Here is a 21663-nt window from a genome sequence, read left to right on the forward strand (position 1 = left end):
TAACAACCCTCACCCTCCCCCCCCCCAAAAAAAAAAAACATAATAAACTAAAACAGACACGGAAGAAAGACGCAAGGGGTGCTCTTACCCATCCGCCCTGCTGACTGATCCAGGTGGCCAGGTCCCGCTCGACGAACAGCCCTAGCGCCTGCACCAGCCCGAGCACGTACTCGGGGTGGCCCAGTTTGACGCAGTCGACGGCGAGACCGCCCGAGACAGAGTACAACGCCACGATGCGTCCCCACGAGATGTCGTTGCGGAACAGCTCGCGGGCAACCGCCTCGAACACATTCTGCACCGCCGTCTCCGATGGCAGCGCGTGCACCCCGATGTTGCCCGTCACGGTCTGCAATGCAACCGAGAAACACAGAGAAGAACGGTGAATTCAAAGCACGGCCTAGGGGAAACGCATCAACTTCGCTGAGTTATTAGTTAAGGTTTAGAACGCAACGGCGCAAGCCCACGTAAGGAGCAATTCCGCCATTATGAATTTTCCTGTGCGAGTCATGCATCCGAACCACGAAAGTCCACTAATGTAGCCGTTGTAACGTTGATAACGAAATAAATGGGCCAGAAAATGTTACCTGTTGGAATACGTAAGGTCGGCTTTGCAGTAACCGCCCATAGTGCTGTATGAATAAAAACCACGCTAGTAAAGAAATACTTAAAAATTTGAATCCATTTGTTGTAAATGGAAAAAAATGCACTGGGTCTTCAGTATTTATTCGCCTCAATTAAGTATACGAAATGTTGCTAAAAATCAAATAACGTGAGTTCAACCAGAAATGAAGATGTATTGCTCTTACAGGGAACAGAGAAGCCGTACTTATCTGCTATTTCTTTCAAAAAACAGTCTTTTGGAACAGGAACATTTAAGCATGTGGACCCGCGCAGCACGAAGTAAATATGCTACAGACTCCGATATCTGAGCACTTAAATTTTGCACAAAAAGGGCTCTTCAGGCCCCCTGCGTTTAGCTGTGAGATTAAAATGTTTGGCTTATTTAGAAAATACTATTCGCCTATTCAGTGCCACTTTATTGGAGGCTAAAACAACAAAACAATGTTTCAAGGCCTTGGAAAATAGCTTTTTATGACCTAAACTATAGTCACAACTGCAATGATCTCTCGTGCTGGCCTGCAGTTTCATAGGGACGACGTGAGCCCTGCATCAGCTACAAGCAATGCGGAGTAAATTAGCGGGAGGTATGTGTATATGTTTGCTATAAACTCTTTGAACGTTAAATGCAGCTTATTCGGCGAAGTTAAAAATAAGATGAAGCAGTTTTAACCACTCCGGTCTCGAGAACCGGACTTACATAAACACATTTGTGAACACGAGCTATCATATTATAAGCAACGTGCGTTTGCGGAACTGCCTCCTAAGGGTACTTCTGCAAATGTGGTTTCCATACCCCTCAGAGGTAGGTCGCTTTTATGTCATGTACCGAGGCCAAATTATCTCAGTAGTTATGTTCACAACGACGTGCTTTGCAACCACAGGAAATGTTTTTAAAGTGCTCATGCACTTTTATTAGCACGTCTAGCTAGCTACTTAGCGTAAGCCCAAGAAAAATGTGCGAACCGTGTATATAGTAACCGGGAATTGCGTGCATTTGCACTCAAGGATCAGGAATAACGCCTTGTGTAAAATTCAGACAGCTAAATTAGGAGTAAATACAAAAGCAAAACATTGCTAGGCTCAGTACAGCAGCTTTGCAACCATTTGTTGTATGCAACTAATAAATACAAGATAAAAAGAAATCTTGCACAAATGCGAGAAAATGTAGAGGCGCTAAAGTGGAGGATAAAGGCAGGGGGTAAACAGGAAGACTTCCCAAGCGACGCCGCTAACCTCGCTCAGACGCGTGGTCACGAAAACTGCGAATCAAGGAAGCATTCGCTGTTTTTGAACTGCCACGCTTGTGCATGAATGCATTAACAGTCTGTGTGAAGGAGTGATAATCGCATCTTCTACAATGCCTCGCAATCAACGGGACAACTTCTGAAGGACGGAACGTAGCCGTTAGTCCACTACCACTGCTGCTGGCAACAGCTTGGCAGCATGTGAAATTTGTGACTAATGACCTGAGGAACACGTAACGGAACTAAACACGTAAGATAACAGAATACAAACACTGAAAATCCACGAGTAGAGCAAGCTGGTAGAAAGTCATTGGCTTCACACCAACCAGAATCCGCGATACTTACCTGTGTGGTTATTGAGCGAAGCAGGCTGAAACGCATCTGTATGCAGACAATTAAAACCCAGAACCGAAGCCCTTCGTCAGCAGCAGTGGCCGCTGCTCCTTATCAGTGGACTTTATGGAATATGAAGAACAGTATCGACTTCGTAAAATCTTCCGCAGTCATTCCCGTGGTAGAAGATTCTAAGAAGCACACATAAATATGCTTGCAAACCCCGGACTGCCCCACACAGAAAGCACAGAGCTTCATGAGGTTAGTGACAATGTCCTTCTCAGGAAGATGTCGGACATATTTTTGCTGATAAGCCCCGCATGCGCTTTTTAGCAGGCTTTGATTTGTCGCCACTACTGCGCCTGTGAAAAATTCAAGGAATTCGCTACCGCGAATGATTGGATACATCCAGAAGCCAAGTATAGCGGTACGGCTGCAAAAAAAAATTATCTGCCATTACGGCATTAGGACGTCAAAGTAATTAAGCATTAAAACAAAGTTCCAGAATTTGAGCATGGCTAGTGAAGTACTGCAAACTGCGGCCGAGTGTAGGCATGTGTAAGCCAAACACCTGCAGCAGATTGGTTCTATCCCGCATGCACACCGATGTAATGAGCATAACATTACCGGCATTAGGAACAAACAGAAAGGTGTGCCAAACATGCAATACTAGTACGTTGCTACGGAGTTCAAATTCGGCACCTAACGAAAATACTCGATGCACGACTTAGAACAGCCCCGCGGGAGATTCTCACCGGTGTTTGTTTGCTGTCGGTGAGACACTATGAGAAGCACTGCACCTCCGGAAGCGCATAATGAGTGTGCTAAAAAAGGAAAAAAAATTCCAGGGAACGTCAAAGGACATAGAGAGAGAGAGAGAGAAGAGCGCCTGCGCAAACATGCTCCGCACTCTTGAGGCGGTGGTGTCTGTTTGGATAAGCTCTTCCATGCTTATCAAGATCTTTATTCGCGTGCGCTACTGATGCAGGCATAGTGTTGTTCACGTTTCACGGCCTCAAACTAAATATTTGTGAGGGGAAATGCCGCCTGTGCTTATTTCGTGCTCCTTTTGGGGACTTTATTCTTGGTACGAAATGTTTGAACTGGATGCCTTCTATACTCCCTTGTTTGCGCAGGAGGGTTCAATATCTCGAGCACCGAAGCTTTCATTTACACCTCCGTCTTTTCAGCTTTCTTTGAAGACCAAGTCAACAGCCCTCAGGACGAAGAAGCTTGGTCCCGAAAGCCATCAACGGTGGTATGATGAAAGACGGCCGTTCCATCTATCTGGCAATGTAAAGTTTCACAATGTTGTTCTAAAATATTTTGCGGGCGACTTCAAGATTAAACTACAAAAAGACGACTGAACATATGGCGGTACGCAAGCGTTAGCATAAAATGACTTACATAAAGAACAGAGCGCATCTGCCAACATGAGCAATGCGGCCAAGCCCACAACACTACAATACAGCAGGCAACTCTGCAGTGCGGTGACTACGATTAAAAAATACTTTAAATTGCAGTATTTTTAAAAGATAACATTTTGTGCTCTCAGGACTATCTCTTCCTGCGAAGGACACGGCAGTTTTCTTGTCAATATCACTCACTACAGCATGAAATATGCAAACTGATGTTACCCTGGACTACATGTCGGCTATGGACTGTACGCCAAAAAACACGGTACTTCCAACATAAAAGGACCTACCAAAGCGAGAACCCTTCAATGCGAAATTATGAAGCGAAACATAAAGATCAAAAGCACGAAAACAAGTCGTATCACTTGCAAAACTAACCACGTGTCAATAATTAGATACCAAATTACACTTCCTCATGAATGTCATTGCGTTTACCAAAACCATCTCTTCTCTTACAGGGTGATTGCACTAAGCAGTTTGAAAAATTTTTGGATCCGGCCTCCAGACATTCACTTGCGGCCAGCACTGAAAGAAGCGCTTGAATATCAGCCGCAGCGTCCCCAACTAAGCGCCGCACGCAGCGACGCAGCAATGTTCTACATAGCACTACTGTAACGGCAGACACTTCGTTGCTCACGGTGTCACGCCTGCATCACTCTCAGAGCACTCCATTACGTACAGCGTAACACGATTCGAAGGTTATTCCTTTCGTTTCAGCCCTGCAGCACAAATAATATTTATAGGTGGTGGCAACTTATTAACAATTAAAATTGATATCGCAAACTAGAGAAACCAACAGGTTAGCTAAGCTCTTCTATTTCGCTCGGCCTTCTTGTGCTTTCGAAGGAATTAATTACAGTAGGTAAACCTAAAGTCATCACTTCCAACTTGCGCTAGACTTCACATATCCAGACGGAAACTTTACAAAAGTTCAGCCAACTTGGGCAAGCTCTGTGCAGGCCAGAATTCGAGCGTCAGTGCACTATTATGGTTACTTTCCCATGCAGGATGGGGTCGCATGGTATCATTAAGATAAAGATGGTTGTCGCTTCTTTTTATTTTTCGATATAAAGGCTTTATTTAGCTGTGTTAAAAGCAAGAGCCATTCTCGCCACTGTGCAAACAATGCTAGTTGCTGTAAAAGGCAGAGCGAGACGTCGTCGCGCAGTGGGGTTCCGGCTGTTGCCCCGACTGGCAGAATGCCAGACAGAACCGTTGATATCAACAAGTCAATCAAAGCCGCAGGACGCGCTTTGCCTTTGTTTCCGGCACTCGTTTCTGAACTGACGCTTTAGTCTCGACGATGACAATGTTCTGAAGCGAGGACATTCTAAGCGAGGACGAATCAAAATGATAGCAGGCTATGAATAGAGAATTTTTCTTCGTTTCCTTTGGGTCCACCACCGGAAAAGTCACACAGAGTGAGGGAAAGGAGCCGCTCAGTTTAGTGTTTTTGTTGCCTTGAGGATTCCTCTTGGCGCGCGTGCCCTGCAGTACCAGAAGTTTTGCTCGGGGACTTTGCAGAACGTTAGTACAGTCATAGATACGCACTTGAATGTTTGTTATTTTTACGTTTAGCGGAGCTATGATACAATATCTGTGAATTTAGCAGGAGATAAGTGATTTATTTATTTTTTATTTATTTATTCTTCGGCACCTTAAAGGGCAATATTGTAGGGGAAACAGAAATAACAAGAGTTATCCCAGTGCAAACATGAAAACGCAGTGTTATGGGTAGAAACAACAAGGCATATCAACTACGTATTTGTCGAGGAGCCCCAATATTTGAGATAAGACTGTTATTTAATTGGTTTTTTCGCATCAAGAGGTGCCAATAAGGTCCTCGGGGCAAGTGGAGCGTACCGTAGCGCCTCTGATAATACCAACCCTGCAGATATATCCTTAGCCCTAAAATAAAAAGCCCACCTTCGACACGATACTTTATAGTCTATTCTGGAACAAAGCACTGCTGCAGTTTTATGTGCAAGTTTTCGCGTATAGTGAAAACCTACTTCATCTAGTTACCCAACCCACCCGTGGTCCCAATATATTAGACCTCATCTTTACAACAGACCCTGACAGTGTGTGACATAAATTACTTAGATGGATTGAGTGGCCATAATTTATTTCAACTGAAAATTAAGATTCAACTTCCATTCACTGGCATCATGAGGAAAAATATTCGCGACTATAACACAGTAGATTACAATCGAATAAATGACGAACTTCAAGTGTTTACTGATCATATCCTCATGCCCTCATTTCAGGACAGGTCAGTAGGAGATAACAGGGTTCTTTTCAAAGACAAGCTCGCAGAACTTGTAGCCAAACACGTCCCACTTATAGCGCCAGCAAATGATAAATCCAACCCTTGGTTTACAAGAAAGCATCAACGCATGAGAAATATGGTAAAACGATTGCACAAAAATGCAAAGCCCGAATGTACATGCGCGTGGGGTAAATACAAAAACTACCTTAAACTGTATTGTTCCGCCCTTTGTGACGCAAAAAATAAATAGTTTTCACAGGACCCTCCATCGCCTGGAAGTTCTGGAAAACGATACGTCAGAATAGCGTCAGTAATGATATTTCAATACATGACGTAGACAACTCCCCCTACTCCAACGCTGACTGCCCTAAAGCATTCAGCTCGTTTTTCACATCTGTTTTGTTGCGCCTACAACGCACCAGTCGACGCTACACCTGATGGCATTATACATCTGATAAATAACCTTAAAGTCTCCTCTTTCTCTGCTGTTGATGAAACTAATTCCAAAATACTAAAATATATCATTTCTGTCTGCAGCATCATCTTACTTCCTATCTTTAAACAGTCGATATCTCCAGGGGAGATAACCACCGATTGAAAAATAGGAAAGGTTGCACCTGGTTTTCAAAGGTGGCAACAAACAGTCGCACGAAAATTACCGCCCCATCTCACTTACATGAATCCGTTACAAGATGCTTGAACATATTTTCGCATTGAAAATCTACAATCACCTGAAATCTAATTATTTGATTTTCTCTAAGCAGCATGGTTTCAGAAAAGGCCTTTCCTGTGAGACGCAGTTATTTGAGTTTACTTCTGACCTACATTTTAATATGCACAGTAACTTACAAACTGATTGCATCGTTTTAGACTTTGCCAAAGCATTTGATCGGGTAGCAAATTGCCGACTAATATTTAGGCTTTCTGCGCTCAAATTCCTTAACTTTGTTATGGGTTCGTAACTTTGCTTCTAATCTTCAGCAGTTCATCGTTGTTAATATTTACTCCTCTCTGCTCTTCGACATTAAGACGGGCGTGCCACAAGGAAGCGTTCTCGGTCCATTACACTTCTTAATTTGCATTAATGACCTGCCAGTAAACTTCTCATCTTGTATCCGCATATTTGCTGATGACTGCATTATTTACCGATCAATAAAAAGTACTAAGACCACCTTTCGCTCCACAGTGATCTCGATCGCATTAACGAATAGTGTAAAACGTGGCTAATGAATATAAACGCTTCTAAATGTAAGATAACTTCTTTTAGCCGGAAATCAGTCAATTCGCATTTACCCTACCACATTAATAACGATACATTGACTCGGACTACGCAGTACAAGTATATAGGCGTCCATCTTTCACCAAACCTTTTTGGGCTGAACATATAACCATCATTCTCGCTAATGCTTCCTGGTAACTAGGTTTTCCTCGCCGCAACCTGCAAAGCACTACCCCTCACGTGCGTAAACAAGCCAACAGCACTTTTGTCAGACCGCAGCTAGAGTACGCTTCATCAATGCGGTCACCTAATCAGAAATACCCAATAGAGATGTTCGAAGCTGTTCACAATATGGCTTGTCGTTTCATTTCGCAAAATTAAGTTATGAGCCCCGTGTAACCCAACCAAAGGTCGAACTTTCGCTCCTTTCGTTGAAAATTCGTCGCGACATTGCCCTTTTATCTCTTCTTCATAAATACTTCCATGTCACTGATTCACCGCCAGCACATCTGCAACGCCCCTCCTACTTTCGCATAGATTACGTAATAATGAAAGCTATCCCTGCATTTACGACAGCACACATGCTTCCAAATTCTCGTCACTCCCGCGTGCCATTCGTCCCTGGAACGATCTTCCGGACTGCATCGCCCTGCAGCGCAATCATGACACTTCTCGCGAACATCTACTGAAACACTTCGCTGATAACGCTTAGCACGTAATTTATATACTCACGATTCATATAACTTTGTTTTAGCTACTTGAGACTATTGCATCTTTGATTCTGTTCATGCGCAGCTTTCCTCATGCATGCCTGAAATACTTTCTTTTGCTTTTGTCTAACTCTTTCCGCATTTCCCCTATTTTTGTTTCATGTAGCATAGTTGTTTTGTACCTTAATCACTTTTTGTGAATTGCGATATGCGATATCTTATTATCTGAACTCACTTGATTTTGTGTGTTTTGCTGCACTTTTACTTTGCTTTTATTTTTAACAAATTTTGCACAAACTTCTGTATTTAACCCCCCCCCCCCCCCCCCTCTTACCCAATGATTCTCTGAGGCCTGTAAGGTATGTATAAATAAATAAAATAAAGAATAAATCGGATGCCCAGTAGTGAAAGTCTGTGTTCTTAAGGTTTCTCAGTTATTGAACGCTTTTTTTTCTTCGCTGGGAGAAGCTCTTTTTGCAGAGAACTGCTTCATTCCACCACATCACCGCAAGCAATCGAATATGGGCAAAATACGTCTAATATGCTAGAAATGCGCAAGAACCAATTTTCGCAGTGTCTGAAGGATGAGGAGAAGCCCCTGAAAGGATCATATATCATCTTACTCAGCAGTCACGATGCTACATAATCGAGGGCGATCCATCGGTAGATTCTGGACTGGCTCATTATTGCAGGTATAGATGTGGTGACATCTGCGCCACCAACTGCCTATCTCTCCGACATTCCAGCAAATAACGATGCGCCGGAACAATGGATGATCAGAGCGACTCTTTAATGGTGAATATCACTAACGGCACTCCGGTAGTGGCTGCTGCATGGTTGTGAAAACCGCGTATAATGCTCGAAAGGAGCGCCTTTGACTCCGTCGCCATCATAGATATATAGGAAATTATTTTTTCTTGCTGGTAGCTCGTCCTCAGCAAATATTTAGAATTTTCACATCAACCGTAGCCTATTATAGCAGGAAAAGTCTGGTGTCAGTGGACAGACCATTTAGTAACTCTCTTAAGGAGATAAACGATTCATTTCTCAATGCGTACAAAAAAAAATTTACTAGGGCAGTGCGATATGTACTGATTACGACAGCGCAAGCACATATTTTTGCACGCACATGTTCTTGCACTGGCGTAACCAAACTACGCGTTTCCATGGCTGCTAGCTGCATAGCACAAACTATATTAGACAGCTGACAGACAGTCTATGAACTGACTGAAAAAGAAAAATTTATAAGGGTAAGACGGTGTCCTAGTAGTTCTGCGCAGGAAGAGTTCTTCAAAACTATCCGTAATTTCTCAATTCTCAACTCCTTGCGCTTTTAAGAGTCTTTGGACCTTTTTACGTCCTAAAGATTACGGTACCACAAAACTCGAAAAGCGGTACAAACTGGCGCAGTACAACGAAACAAACATTGCTTTAGATTTTTTTCCTAAAGAGAACAAATAACCGCCGAGCTGCATTAAAATTTCAAGCCTGCCTCTAAAGCTGCTGGTGGCGTTGCACCAGAGTTTCGTTGCGAAAGGAGCACATCAGTTTCAGCAGGTGATTTGGTGGCTGAAAATTAACGCATATGTGCGCCGTTAGGGTAGTGGAACAGTTCAGGAGAGTTTTATTTTTAATACTACCGCTGCTGTTGAAAGCTAACCGCGCATGTAGTCGTTCCAGCCCGCCAGACGCAATAAGCGTTTGCCACGCTTTGTAATTATCCGAAGTAAAAGCGGTATCGTTATCCCGAGGCGGCTTGCTGAGCTTAAAATGAAATTTGTCTGCTACAAACACGTAATCTCTCCTTCGTCCACACGTAATGGTAAGCACCCCTCTGCGCCACTCTCCCTTCTTTATCAATTAATTTTCATTAAGTTCTCTTTTTCTATTCTTCTTTTTCATCTTCCCTGACCTTAATTTTCCTGACCGTAATGTGGATGCAGATTCCTAGCAAGGATCTCAGGCTGATGCAACAGGCTTGTGCTGTCTCCCGCATATTGCGCCTTGCGTTAAGAAAATGCGAAGTAGATAGATTGATTATTTCTAAAAAAAATGACTCGTTAACACACTGCATGACAGCGCTGTCCAAAGTGCAAGCCTGGTTAAGCAGCCTTGTCAGGCGCTTAGAGTTTTTGTCTTTCCATGTCAGCTCCAAAAACAAGCGATTTTCCATCAACGTGTTGGAACGATCTTCAGGAATTTAGGTTTAGTGTCAGTGAAAGACGCTTTCACAGTGTTATCGTTCAAGTTCTCCAGAGAAACGGCTAACCGTTCGAGCTCGACCCGCACCTAGGGTCCACAAGTCTCTAATGAATGTTTGAGGGGCCCGCAGCAGAACCTTTTCGCGTACCGCAGCGATGGCCAAGTGGTTGAGCATCCGCCTCGCATGCGGGAGGTGCGGGGTTCAATTCCCAGTGCCGCGGGAATACAATGGGTACCAGCTTTCCCCTGGTCTGGTGCTCGGGTTATTTAGGGTGAAATGCTTGGAAAATGGGTCTTCGACCCTACCTTAAGAAGTCGAAAATACCTTGTGCCATGCCGCTCTTTGGCCACAGACGCTCTTGGGCCACAAAAATTCCATAATCATCACCAGAAACTTTTCCCCCCGAGTACAAAACAAATGAAAACAAACAAGTTAAAACTTTTGCGCGGACAGAAACCAGAACGGCTCATTCGAATTGAAGTATCTGCCAGCACTCTTGCTTCTTCCTGTTATGTTCTTGCTTGCGAATCCCGAAGCGCGTTTTTGAACTGAGGAAGCCACAGTTCCGGAAACTGCCTATAAAGAATCCTTAGCACTGCCAACTATAGCGAAAGATAGAAGACTTTAGACGTGAATGAATAAAACCGCATTCAAACGGCCTCGTTACCGTGATTGTTTGAAGTGGCGTGCGGGAGTATGGCGGGATCACATTATGTGGTCGAGTTGCCTGAGGCATGAGTCGGCTCGGGTTTTTCTTTTTAAGCAGTTTTTCCACGCAGTAAAGGAAGGAAGACGCTGTGTTGTGCATTGCATTAGCATTGTCTTAGAGCGCATAAGGTAGCAGCTCGAAACAGCTTCCTTAATGTAAACGTCCTCTTTTTATATATTCAACACATAATAGGAAACAAATTATTTATCATTTTCTCCTAGGGCGTACTGCATTTCAGGTTCCATTCTGAGAAGCTTTTGAATCAAAATTTCCGTGTGAACCATTTACTCGCAATGAAAAATTACTGCTATTTTGTTAACAAACAACTACCAGCACGCAAATCCCCCCCCCCCCCCCCCCACCGTCCTAATGTATATTGTCTTTTGGGTGCTGAATGAGATGCTGCCGAGACAGATTCGTCTTATGAAAAGTTCTGCGACACAGTCCATAATGGAAGTCTCAATCTCACTCTACGACACAAGCCAGGATCAAAGTGTTTACTCTCTGGTTAAAAGAAATCTCCCGGTGAAATATCTATTGCCAGTTAAGATAGAGAACGTGAAATATGCCGATCAAGCAAGCGCAAATGCTCCTTTGAATCTATTGGAATCTCCTCCAGAAAGATTTGGAGCCTAAGAAGGACTAAAAAAAATCAACAGATTAGCGCACAATGCAGTCTGAGAGAAAATTCACATTTGGAGCCGCAGAAAACAAAAATAAATACTAGCCGAACTCAAAGTACGTAGCAAGAAAAAACAAAAGAAGGATTGCTTGCTAGGTTGCGCATAGTACTAGTTGAGGCAACAAAATGGCTTAACCTAATGGGGACGCTTTGATGAACCGCAAGTTTTTCCCGCATTTTTTTTTTCAACAAACGCAAGAAAAAGACAATTCAAATTCGAGTTTAAATCAGCACACTCGCGCACGCACCACAATTTAATCAAGCGAACTATTCTTGAGCACCGTTTACAGCAAGCCATTTTTCCTGATGGCAAGAGAACCCTGTGGGTAATGGAAAGGGTCCTCTGCAGGTATAAACGCATAGAAACTTCGAATTGCAGTGGAAAGCACTCCGGCCCAGCCATTTGGATTGAAATGGAAAAACCTGCATTTGGCGTTGCTTATTTCTTCGCTAAGTTTAAGGCTCGTGCAAGCGACCGTGCAAACCGAATCAAGGAAGCAAACGGGGGCTCAGCACGCTCGGAGCGAAAATATATGAGAATACGCACAAGACTCAAGGGAAAAGTGGAAGATATTCATAAACGCAGGGCTGGTATTCCGGACAAAATAGAGCAGAAAGTTCAGGCAGGGTATTTAGGAAGAGCGAGGTTCTTTCGATCTGTAGTTGCAATAAAAAAATTGAACAGCGAACCGGCGTTAAACCTGCCATTTTTCTCTCTCTATCACTGCGGGAACAATACTATTTTCAGAAAAAAATTGTAGTACTTTTCTGCCAGAAAATTTTTCCAACACACAGATGCCTTCCTGTTCTGCAGTATTGAGTACTAGAAATAACGCGATCAGCAGGAACAGCAGCCGAAACGTATAATCTGCCGACAGGAACGCTTAAGCTTGAAGGTTTGCTGAAGAAATGATAAACAGAAGTTTAGCAGGACAAGGTTTAAAAGAAGTGCCACTGTTAAAAAGAACAGTCGATAGCTGGACTTACTGAAACAGTAAAAAAAATATTAATCTTACCGGTACTGTATACGAATCTTAACAGAGAATCGCTATAACACTACCAGTGTTCACGATGTCCATGCTTTGACGGTATGCCTCCGGTTTAGAGCAAGCTCACCTCGGCACTGGCACCCACACCGTAGGAACACATCAAGCATGGCCTAATAAAGCGAAGGACGTTTACTCCAGCAGAAAAAAAAAACGAAAGAATAACAAAAGCTCCCAACACTATCACCTGAACCTCCCTGCGCAAAAAAGAAACGACGACATATGTAGAGACTGATGTGAAGTACACTGAAAGGCGCGCCCTTCAAAGCACGCACAGACCACGCCCTACCGCTCCACATGACCAGAACTTCCGGGCAAAAGCTAATCAATTTAGAAATGACTCGGAGAAAACCTTACTCTTTTCTTTCGTCCCCCCAGACGTAAGCTTACAGCACCGAAGCATGCCACTAAACTTCCTTTATTGAACCGGACAAAAACACATCAACGTCCTGATATCGACTGTATGGGTTCATCAACGTTTACCGTACTATTCGGGTTCTAAACCTAACGCCTTTCCTACTTCCTTTACCTATTTCCTTGTTCTCCTATTTGTTTCGTGAACCTGCAAGCAAGGGTTGGTGGTGGCAGTTTCTGTGCACGAATTATTGACGGCTCTATTTGAAATATAACCTAGCGTTGCCTTAAACCCAACTCTACATGATTTAAAGCTAAACTTGAGCTAAGCCTAACCTTAAACCAAAAACAGCCCAAACAAAGCTTAAAGCGAACATGACCTAGCCTGAAGCATAGCCTAACCTTCAACCTAACTTAACTTTACCTAACCTAACCATTTGAACTAGCGTCGATGTCGTCGAAAAATGCAAAGCATTCCTAAGAAATGTAAACCCTCGGTGCAGTGAGATTTTTCCGAGTGAGCTTTTGTCCCTATGAACACATCTAGCATTCCTGATCTGACAGTCTCTGCTCTCTGGTGGCTATTCTTCACACTTACATGAATGACCCGGCCAACGTACAGCAAGTGAATCTGTGGTTTTTTTATTGCATTTTAATGTGATGCTATCGTGATGCACAGCTGCTAGTGTAGAAAAAAGAAAGCAGCCTTCCTGACTGTTCGACTGGCTTCCCTGCGAAGATGTGATTACGACAATTAACTGCAATCCTTTCCCTTTACCCTCCTCCTCTTTGTATGAAACAGATCACACCTGCCCCACTTTGGCCATATGACCACAGATGGGGCATTTCCCAAAGTTTTCGCTCTGCGGCTCATGTGGCCCTGTATACGGTCCGTATCCTCTAAGATGACACCGTTGGCCTCACTGGCAGCCTCATGTCGAGAATCGCTAAGTGGGGATGTTGCACTGCAGGAGCTGCCGGAAACAGTGGCCAATTCCAGCTTGTCACGAGGTTACACTTGTTCTCTTCGTGTCTGAAGTTAGCGAAATATCTCGCTTTGGCGCAGGACGACCAATATCGCAAGCGATCACAATCAGCAAATTTTGGTGCCAATAATAAAAAGAACAGTCAATCCTGAAGCTGTGCAGCGGTTTCAGTGGCATTGTAGGACTGTGTCTAAAGCTAACGCCAATGTCATAGATGACTTTACTGTAGGTTCGTCGTTCGCAAATGTAGGTTTAAAGCACACGAACGCAGTACGGCTAAATCATAATTACAGGGACGCGTGTAGTGCCCTCGAATGAAGCATTTCTGAATGTCAATTTTTTTTTACAATTCCTGTCTCACAGTTAATGCTGAGGGCTATTTGCAGCAGCTCAGTACTATGAAAAAACGTGAAGAACTTCAATTCACCGAGCCACCGTCTCCCCAGAAAACGCACCCAAGCAGGCACTCGCTGGCGGACTCAGAAAGCGTTGAATGGCGCGTAATAAACAGCGGCATTGAAAAATGAAAACTCTTCCCGACGAAAAGACCGCTCAAAGTCTGACCGAGAAGTGCAAGGAAACGGAGATGATGAAGGCCTCCGCATTTCGGAGCAACAGCCAACAAGGTCAGCACCAGTGAACTAAAAAAAATGTAAAGGGGCTCTGCCAGATGTATGGAGGCAGCATTCTCCTTTACGGAAGCGTTGGCAAGCGCCCCACAAGTCCTGTTTCCACTTTCCCTAGAGCAGGCAACTGAAGGCCATTTTGTTCTCTCCCCCGCGTAAGGAGCCAACCGAAACTAAAAAGCAGAACTACCGTGACGGCGTTACGCCTGACGTGTTTCTCTGAAGTTCGGCTCCTCGCTACGCTGATCGCTCGACTAAAAACGCCAAATTTTTTTTCCAACCATCAGTTCACCGTCGCCCAATTTTTTCTTTGTTTGGTCGACTACATGCGGAACTTGGAAGAAGTTTGTTTTACTCGTTCGTCCGCCGTCTTCAACGAAATGCGCATTTACGTTTTGCGTTTCCGTTTTTATTCCCGTACGTTGTGCGTGCCTCTTCGCGCACAGACACGTACACACAATAACGCAAGCGCGCTTGACAAATCGCCCCCACGCTGAACTAGCGGGAGCAATAAGCTCCGACGTGTGATGAATCGTTTTCCTCCGAATGTGGCTCCTGAGTTGCGTCTCTCCATCATTCCTAGGAAGAAGAACTCGGGCGAAGCGCGCACCGAAGCCCCGTTCTTTACCGTCGCCGGAGCCTACCGCGTTCTGCTCCAGATATACCGCCTCCCTTGCGTCCTGGAAAGTATATCGCCTGCACGGGCACTGCAGCTGTTACCAAAGGCCCCATATACTTCAAGGCCGTCGAAGAGACGTCAAGACACTGCAGTGCCCTGTCGGGCAGAACCTTTTCACGGCGTCCCTTGTGGCACAAGTATATCCTTCTAAACGTTACAGCTCACCGAATTTCGACTGCATACTTGATATAAGTTGCTCGAATGGCGCCTCTGTTGCCGCGCATACAGGTATATGAGCCTCCACGCAGGGTAGAGCTTCAGTGGGTGCCGGCTCACTCTGGGAACCCTGGAAACGAGGCTGCCGATAAATTGGCCCGAGGTTTGATTTGCCGGGCTCAGGACAGTCTCGATCCAGGATTCTCGAGGGAGCGGGCGCACACCTTAGCGGAGCTCACGCAAATACCCCGTTTGGACCGTCGGACTTACCCTCCTCCCCACCCCTCTCTTACGCACTCCCAACAGATCCTTTTCAGACGCTTCCAGACCCGCTCTCTGCCATCCCCTCAGCTTTTATCCCACTATTGCGGCACATCCCCTGCATGCTCCCTATGCGGTGACCCCCACGCCACACTCTCCCATATCCTTTTCGGCTGCCCTGCTGACCCTCCCCCGCGGGGACAGCACGCCATCTCGAGCTGGGAGGACTGGGAGGTCCTGCTTATGTCTGCAGACCCGACATCGCAGCTTGCTGCGGTTACCCGGGCTGCCGACGTCATGTCCCGGCATGACCTACTTGATGCAGTGCGGGACCGCGCAGTGGCCCAGGGACCCAGCTGGGTCTAAAACTCACTTGCTCAATAAAGTTTTTCTGTCTGTCTACATGAGCCCCCAGGTGCTGTATACACGTGCTGAGTCTAAGAGGCTAGCATGACAGTAATGCCGTTGTAACAAAACCCGGCCCTGACGTTGGACATAAGCTTATTAAGCAGCATACTAGACTTGTTGAAGGAGTTGGGACATACATTTAACATTGGGACAATGAAACGGAGTTAGACTGTTGCAAACGCCGCGATGAGCCTCGGAACGCTTTTTTGCATTAATTCCTTCCACTTACATTGCCGAGGTTCTTCGCCAAAGAGTCAAATTCGCGTGACAGTATGCACCTCGCACATTCTTGAGCTGTTCTTAACAATATAATAGAAAGACACTGCATTGTGAACCGCATCAAAAGCGGCAAATTTAATACTGTGTGCACAGATCGTTCGCCGCTATACTTCCGAACACAAAACGCTCGCGGTATTCCGAGAGCCACTCGCCACAGCTCCACTGAACCTCCTGAAATGTGGTGCGAATTTGTGAGTGTAGATGTGGATTCAGGTGTGCGACACAGCTCCAACCAGTATTTCGCTCTCGAGATCACTGAACCACGACCCCCGTATCTGCGGAAAAAGAAGTCATCACGCCGTGTCCCGGAGGATCCCAGGCTAACTGGGTGCATACCTGCGTTTCGCCTGTGCTGTGCGGGTTCCATGAAGCGGGCATGGCTACTTCATCACCACTCGCCTACTGTGAAGCGTTGGTCGTTGGCACACAGGCGGGCTCCTCGTACTAAAGATCGGGGCTCGGTTTCGTTTCTTAACGTACTTTATCGTTCGTTAAAGTAACGTTGATTATTCATTACAAATATGCACACCCAGGTCATATGTCAAAAGGAGGAGAGAGAGAAATACGGGCTTAATTTTAATATACATTCACAAATAAGGCTCTAAATAGCAGCAATTTTGATTACATTAGGGCTATCGAATGTTATTCGCTTCATTTCAAGTGAAATCATGCAGCCAAACATCTACACACGGCTTAGTGTCCATTCTTTGCTTACGCCAGCATAATTACTATCTAAATAACAGCTGCGCTCGTTCTCTGCCACGAAACGAATCAGTAAAAAATTCCTAGAATGCCCATTTCGTGTGCGCAAGGGGTGTTAGTTTAAAGTACGCGGCATTCTTCAAGTGGAGAGGACTAGCGGAAGGAAGGAGTATAACACTGATTCTGTAGCTATACCAATGAGCCTTTTCTATAACGAAACCACAACTTCTAGAACCAAGAAAAGAGAAAAACACAAGCGCTTGTGTTGCCTGTCTTCTTTGTCCTTGTACTCGCGCTGTTTTCAACGTACCGACGTCATGCCAGCTAACCTAAGTTTCTGCTACACGCTACCAAGACGCACATGCACCACAATCGACATTCCATCGTCGGTTTGACTCGAGTCTCAGTTCAGCGTAGCTTTCGAAAGCTATAAATACGATAATTATTTCCATTGCTCTTAAAAGATGGCGGTTAAAGATGTTCTTTGACTGAAAATATGGATTAAAATCAGCTTCCGGTGTTCAAAACATTTTTTCCCTGGTCCTTCTCTTCCGCCTTGGTCCGCCTGCGCAGTGTAACCAATACTGCGCTCCACCAGCAACTGACCCAAACAGTTATGATAGCCACGCACCGTCCTCTTCCAAACAGAACGACTATGTGCATACCACTGCTGTTTCATCACGGCTGCACCACGGTCGTTGAGATTCCCATAGTGCGACTATTTTCTATGAAAATGCAAATGGTTGTCAAAGACCGCACATCGTCAACATTAAAACCTGGTTTTTCCGGAGTCCCACATGGCAGCTTTTTAGGTCCCTTATTCTTCAATATCCATATTATTGCTATATTTTACATGCCCTTACCTGTAACTTTAATAGCTTACGCCGACGATCTCACAATGCTTCTGACCGATGATAATGAAAGAAATCTATTATTTCATGGAAACCAATTTTTAGAAAATTTGCGCGAATGGTCGGGAAGAAATTGTTTAAAAGTAAATACTAGAAAAAGAAATCAAAATCTTCCGTCCAAAGAACAAGCCTATCTCCATGAATTTTGATCTCATACTGTGTCACACTAGAATTGAAGTTGTACACACAATAAAATGCCTCGGTGTGCTGCTCACGGAAACCCTGAGTTGGGACAAACATACAAACACATTCCGCAAGAAAATGAACCGAGTCAATAATGTCCTGTGTCGACATAGATACACACTTCCAACAAAGATAAAGATTCTTATCTATAATGCATACTTACTTCCTAATATTTATTATCTGTTGCATAAGTGTCTACGGTACCACAACAGAACATAACAAAAACAAGATTGATTGCAACTATGCCATGGAATTCCCATACGTTTCCTTACTTTAAGCAATGTGGTATATTGTCTGTTGATATATTTCACCCATTCAAATTGTTATGTGCATAGAAATTTGGAGTTAAAACAAATAATCTCACTGTTGCTTGCAGCCTTTAATCTACGCCAATACACACCAGTGTACGTACAATACACGATGTGTTTTACCGTGGCTTCTGCCCTTTTGGCGTACTTCATATCGTAAACAGTCCTTATCCCATAACTTAGGAAATTACCTTAACATATTGGCAGCAAATATTATATGTATTCAAGACATCTCAAAGAATCGGTTATCTGTCATGTGCATTTTCGAGTCTATTGTGGCATCATTGTAAATAGGTTTGGTGTATTGTAATGTATGTTGTTTCTATTAGTTTTTATGCATTTCTTTTGTTGTGTACGCGATCAGGGTTATACTGTTGTTGTCCTTTTTCTTTCTTTGTTTTGATGAGAATATTAAGTTTACTTTAAGCCTGATGTTCGCGAAACACACTGCTGTCGATGTATTCTTGGTGCACTGGGTGTACTTCAAGCTGCATTATGCAGCTTTTTGCCCAGTGTCACCTTTTCAAACGCTAATATGTGTGGAGAAACAAACTTTCAATATCAGTTTCAAATATTTTCAGTATGTTTGCTTCGCTGCACAAGTATCATTTACGAGGAGAAAGCGTAGGCAGGTAATACGATGACAACTGTCCAAAAAAGAATCAGCTAGATCAGGAAAACCACGGTCAACACTAGCACGGCTTGCGGAGGCTAACGTTTGCTTCAACGCAGAGCAAGGAGAAGAGGAAAACAAAAAACTAGCACGGGTGGGGGGGGGGGGGGGAGAAGAAAGGATGTGGCAGCGCCAAATGACACCCCCCCCCCCCCCGGGGGGTTGTGGACCTGAGGAGACGACTGCGCTCGGTACAAGGCGATGGCTTTGAGCAGAAGGCAAAAGCGATGAGATGAAAAGAAAAAGAATAAGGATCAAGGCATGGACGCTTTGTGCCCCTGGATTATACCCTTCCCGCCCTTTTTCTAAAGAGAAGGAAGGGATTAGATAAACGACTTTGACTTTAAGCTCCTCAGGCCAAAGTGGGAGGGATCGCGGTGGCTTAGCCCGAGCAGCCGTGATGTATGTTACGAGGAAAGGAACTCGGAGTTGCTGCTGCGGACGCATTCGCGTGTAACGGGCGCCCCGAGGCTTATCCTACTTTACTGCCCCTCACGTCTGCAGACCCGCCATGTATTGCATAAATCAATAAGCATTACGAGGGATTGCTAGGGAAGACGACGGTTTTTTATTTTGTTCGTGTCATCGACGTCCTCGGACACACGAGCCCTGGGTGGAGGTTTCAGCGTAATGCTAGGCATAGTGAAAAAAGGCGGGAAACTGAGCGGAAAGTGCATGGGATCCTTTTAACGTCCCTGCACTCCAAAGGCGGTTTTGTAAGGAAAAGGAAAGTCAGCAAAAAGAAAGAAGAGAAAGAATATGCATAAACGAAGCCGCCAAATGTGCGTTTGTATCCGCAAACCACACTGGCCAATCTCCCGACGTGGGTATGTGCCATTAGGCCTGAGGGCATCGTCATCCTCATCGTCATCAAAATGTACTGCGGTTTATGCCAATGGGGCAACAAGCGCGCCCTTTAAGCTCTTGCGGAAGTTTCCGCGTGCATTATTGCGTGCATCATCGCCCACAGAACGATGTTATTCTTTTTTTCTTTTCACACTCTGGGCACAGCGTGCGAGCATTTCTATAGAAACTGCAAAAATTTAACCTGGTCTATATCTATTGACGACGTGTTGTAATCCTAAAGACGCTATTTTTTACAGAAAATCGAGCTTTCATAAAGTACATAATGCCAAAAAAATTGAAGTGTAGTTATCGCGCCTTCGGCGGCCGCTTTCGGAAGCAAACGGCGATGGCTAAAGGTTAAATTTTAAACGCAGATCTCATAGTTGATGGAATAAAAAAAAAACAAGAACCACTGTGGGTTGTCTGCAGCGCTTGTAAATATCACGTTACGTTGGAGCTGACAGCCCACCTGAAAAAAAAAAAAAAACCGGCCGTCGAAGTATTTATGGATTTAACGAAATCCCACTTCCGACTCGCTTTTGCGGTGACCGCGTTTCGGCGGCCACACGCAAATGCTCGCAAGCTGACATGGCAGCGGGCATCAAACAGCGTCGTATCGTAGAAAGGCATCGCCGACCCATTCGGCTGTGGAGAGACGCTAATGAGGTGTCAGTGGCGGGTCCGGATTTGCATCGAGAACGAAACAAGAGGTACTGCGATTTTTTTTGCTCACGATAATCTATTGCACGTCCCCAACGCGCGGCCTGCAGTCGATAGTGTGTGGCTGCGCAATGCAACGGTAAAGACAACAAAATGGAACAAAAACAAGCGCCCTGCACGAGCCCTCTCCGAGGCTGTCGGCGCCAATTTGAACCCGCGGGGACATAGACGCTTGATGGATTGCAGGTGCCACAGGAGCACGGCGTGTCGATGTTGGCGAGTAAGATAAAAGGATTAACCCATATAGCCGTATATGCCGGACGGCTTAAGCACTGCTGCCGGCATCATTAATGTACAGGCTTGGGATGCAGAGCTGAAAATGCGCAACCATCGGCCGTCCAGAACAATTGGAACACGCGAACTAAGACATTTGCTCCTGTATACGTGCTGCTGTGTTTTTTTTTATGTAACAAATTCAACTTTCAGCAAAGGTAATCACTGTACCATAACCACGCTCGTATAGGCGGTTTGCAAACAAAATTCATAATACTGGTTTTCTGATACTCTTCAGTGTAATCGTTCTGTCAGCGTCCAGCACAATCCTTTCATGTGAGAGCTTTGGGTCTAAACACCAGGCAGATGTGTAGCGGCTGACGCCAACAGCCGGTGCCGAGATTTATTGAGATTGCACATCATGAACAGCTTAGCCAGTGACACGTGTAAACATGTTACATTGTGAGCGTCCAGAGCTGCCACCTTCAAGACATGCTAGTTTAGTTCAGCACATGCCTTTTGTGTTAAACTGCACCCGTTGAGTCCGACAGTGCAGTCTCAACATTTACAATATAAGCTCGAACATTCCTGTTTTGTTACCCTCGCATACACAGACTGTTTCTTTTAAAACAAGAACACGAATACTTCTTGTCCGCTGGTCTTTCTCGTTTGTTGAACGCTTTGATGCTTTTTCGCGGTTACTGCGGTTTTTATACAGCGGGGAACTCGCAGCAAATTACCCCCCCCCCCCCCCTCCACACCCTTCACCAAACCTCTACTCAAGGTTATCCTAAACGTCATTTTTGAGGCGAAGCAGGCTTTCAGTGCTGAAAAGGGTTTCCGTAAAATTGTCCTCAAAAATACACCTGTGAGCAGAAGCCTTGAAGCCCAGTAAAAGGATATTCTT

General features: G+C 44.8%; 1 protein-coding gene across 1 annotated transcript in view; it reads right to left on the minus strand.

Moving 5' to 3' along the window:
* Window positions 1-21663, minus strand: part of LOC144124874 (bcl-2-related ovarian killer protein-like) — a 161972-nt gene that overhangs the window by 33431 nt on the left and 106878 nt on the right. Inside the window, exon 2 of the mRNA XM_077657795.1 lies at window positions 89-346. Coding sequence (XP_077513921.1) covers window positions 89-346 — 258 coding nt within the window. The remainder of the gene's footprint in view (window positions 1-88; window positions 347-21663) is intronic.

This window comes from Amblyomma americanum, chromosome 3 (assembly GCF_052857255.1).
Source record: "Amblyomma americanum isolate KBUSLIRL-KWMA chromosome 3, ASM5285725v1, whole genome shotgun sequence".
Taxonomy (NCBI): Eukaryota; Metazoa; Arthropoda; class Arachnida; order Ixodida; family Ixodidae; genus Amblyomma; species Amblyomma americanum.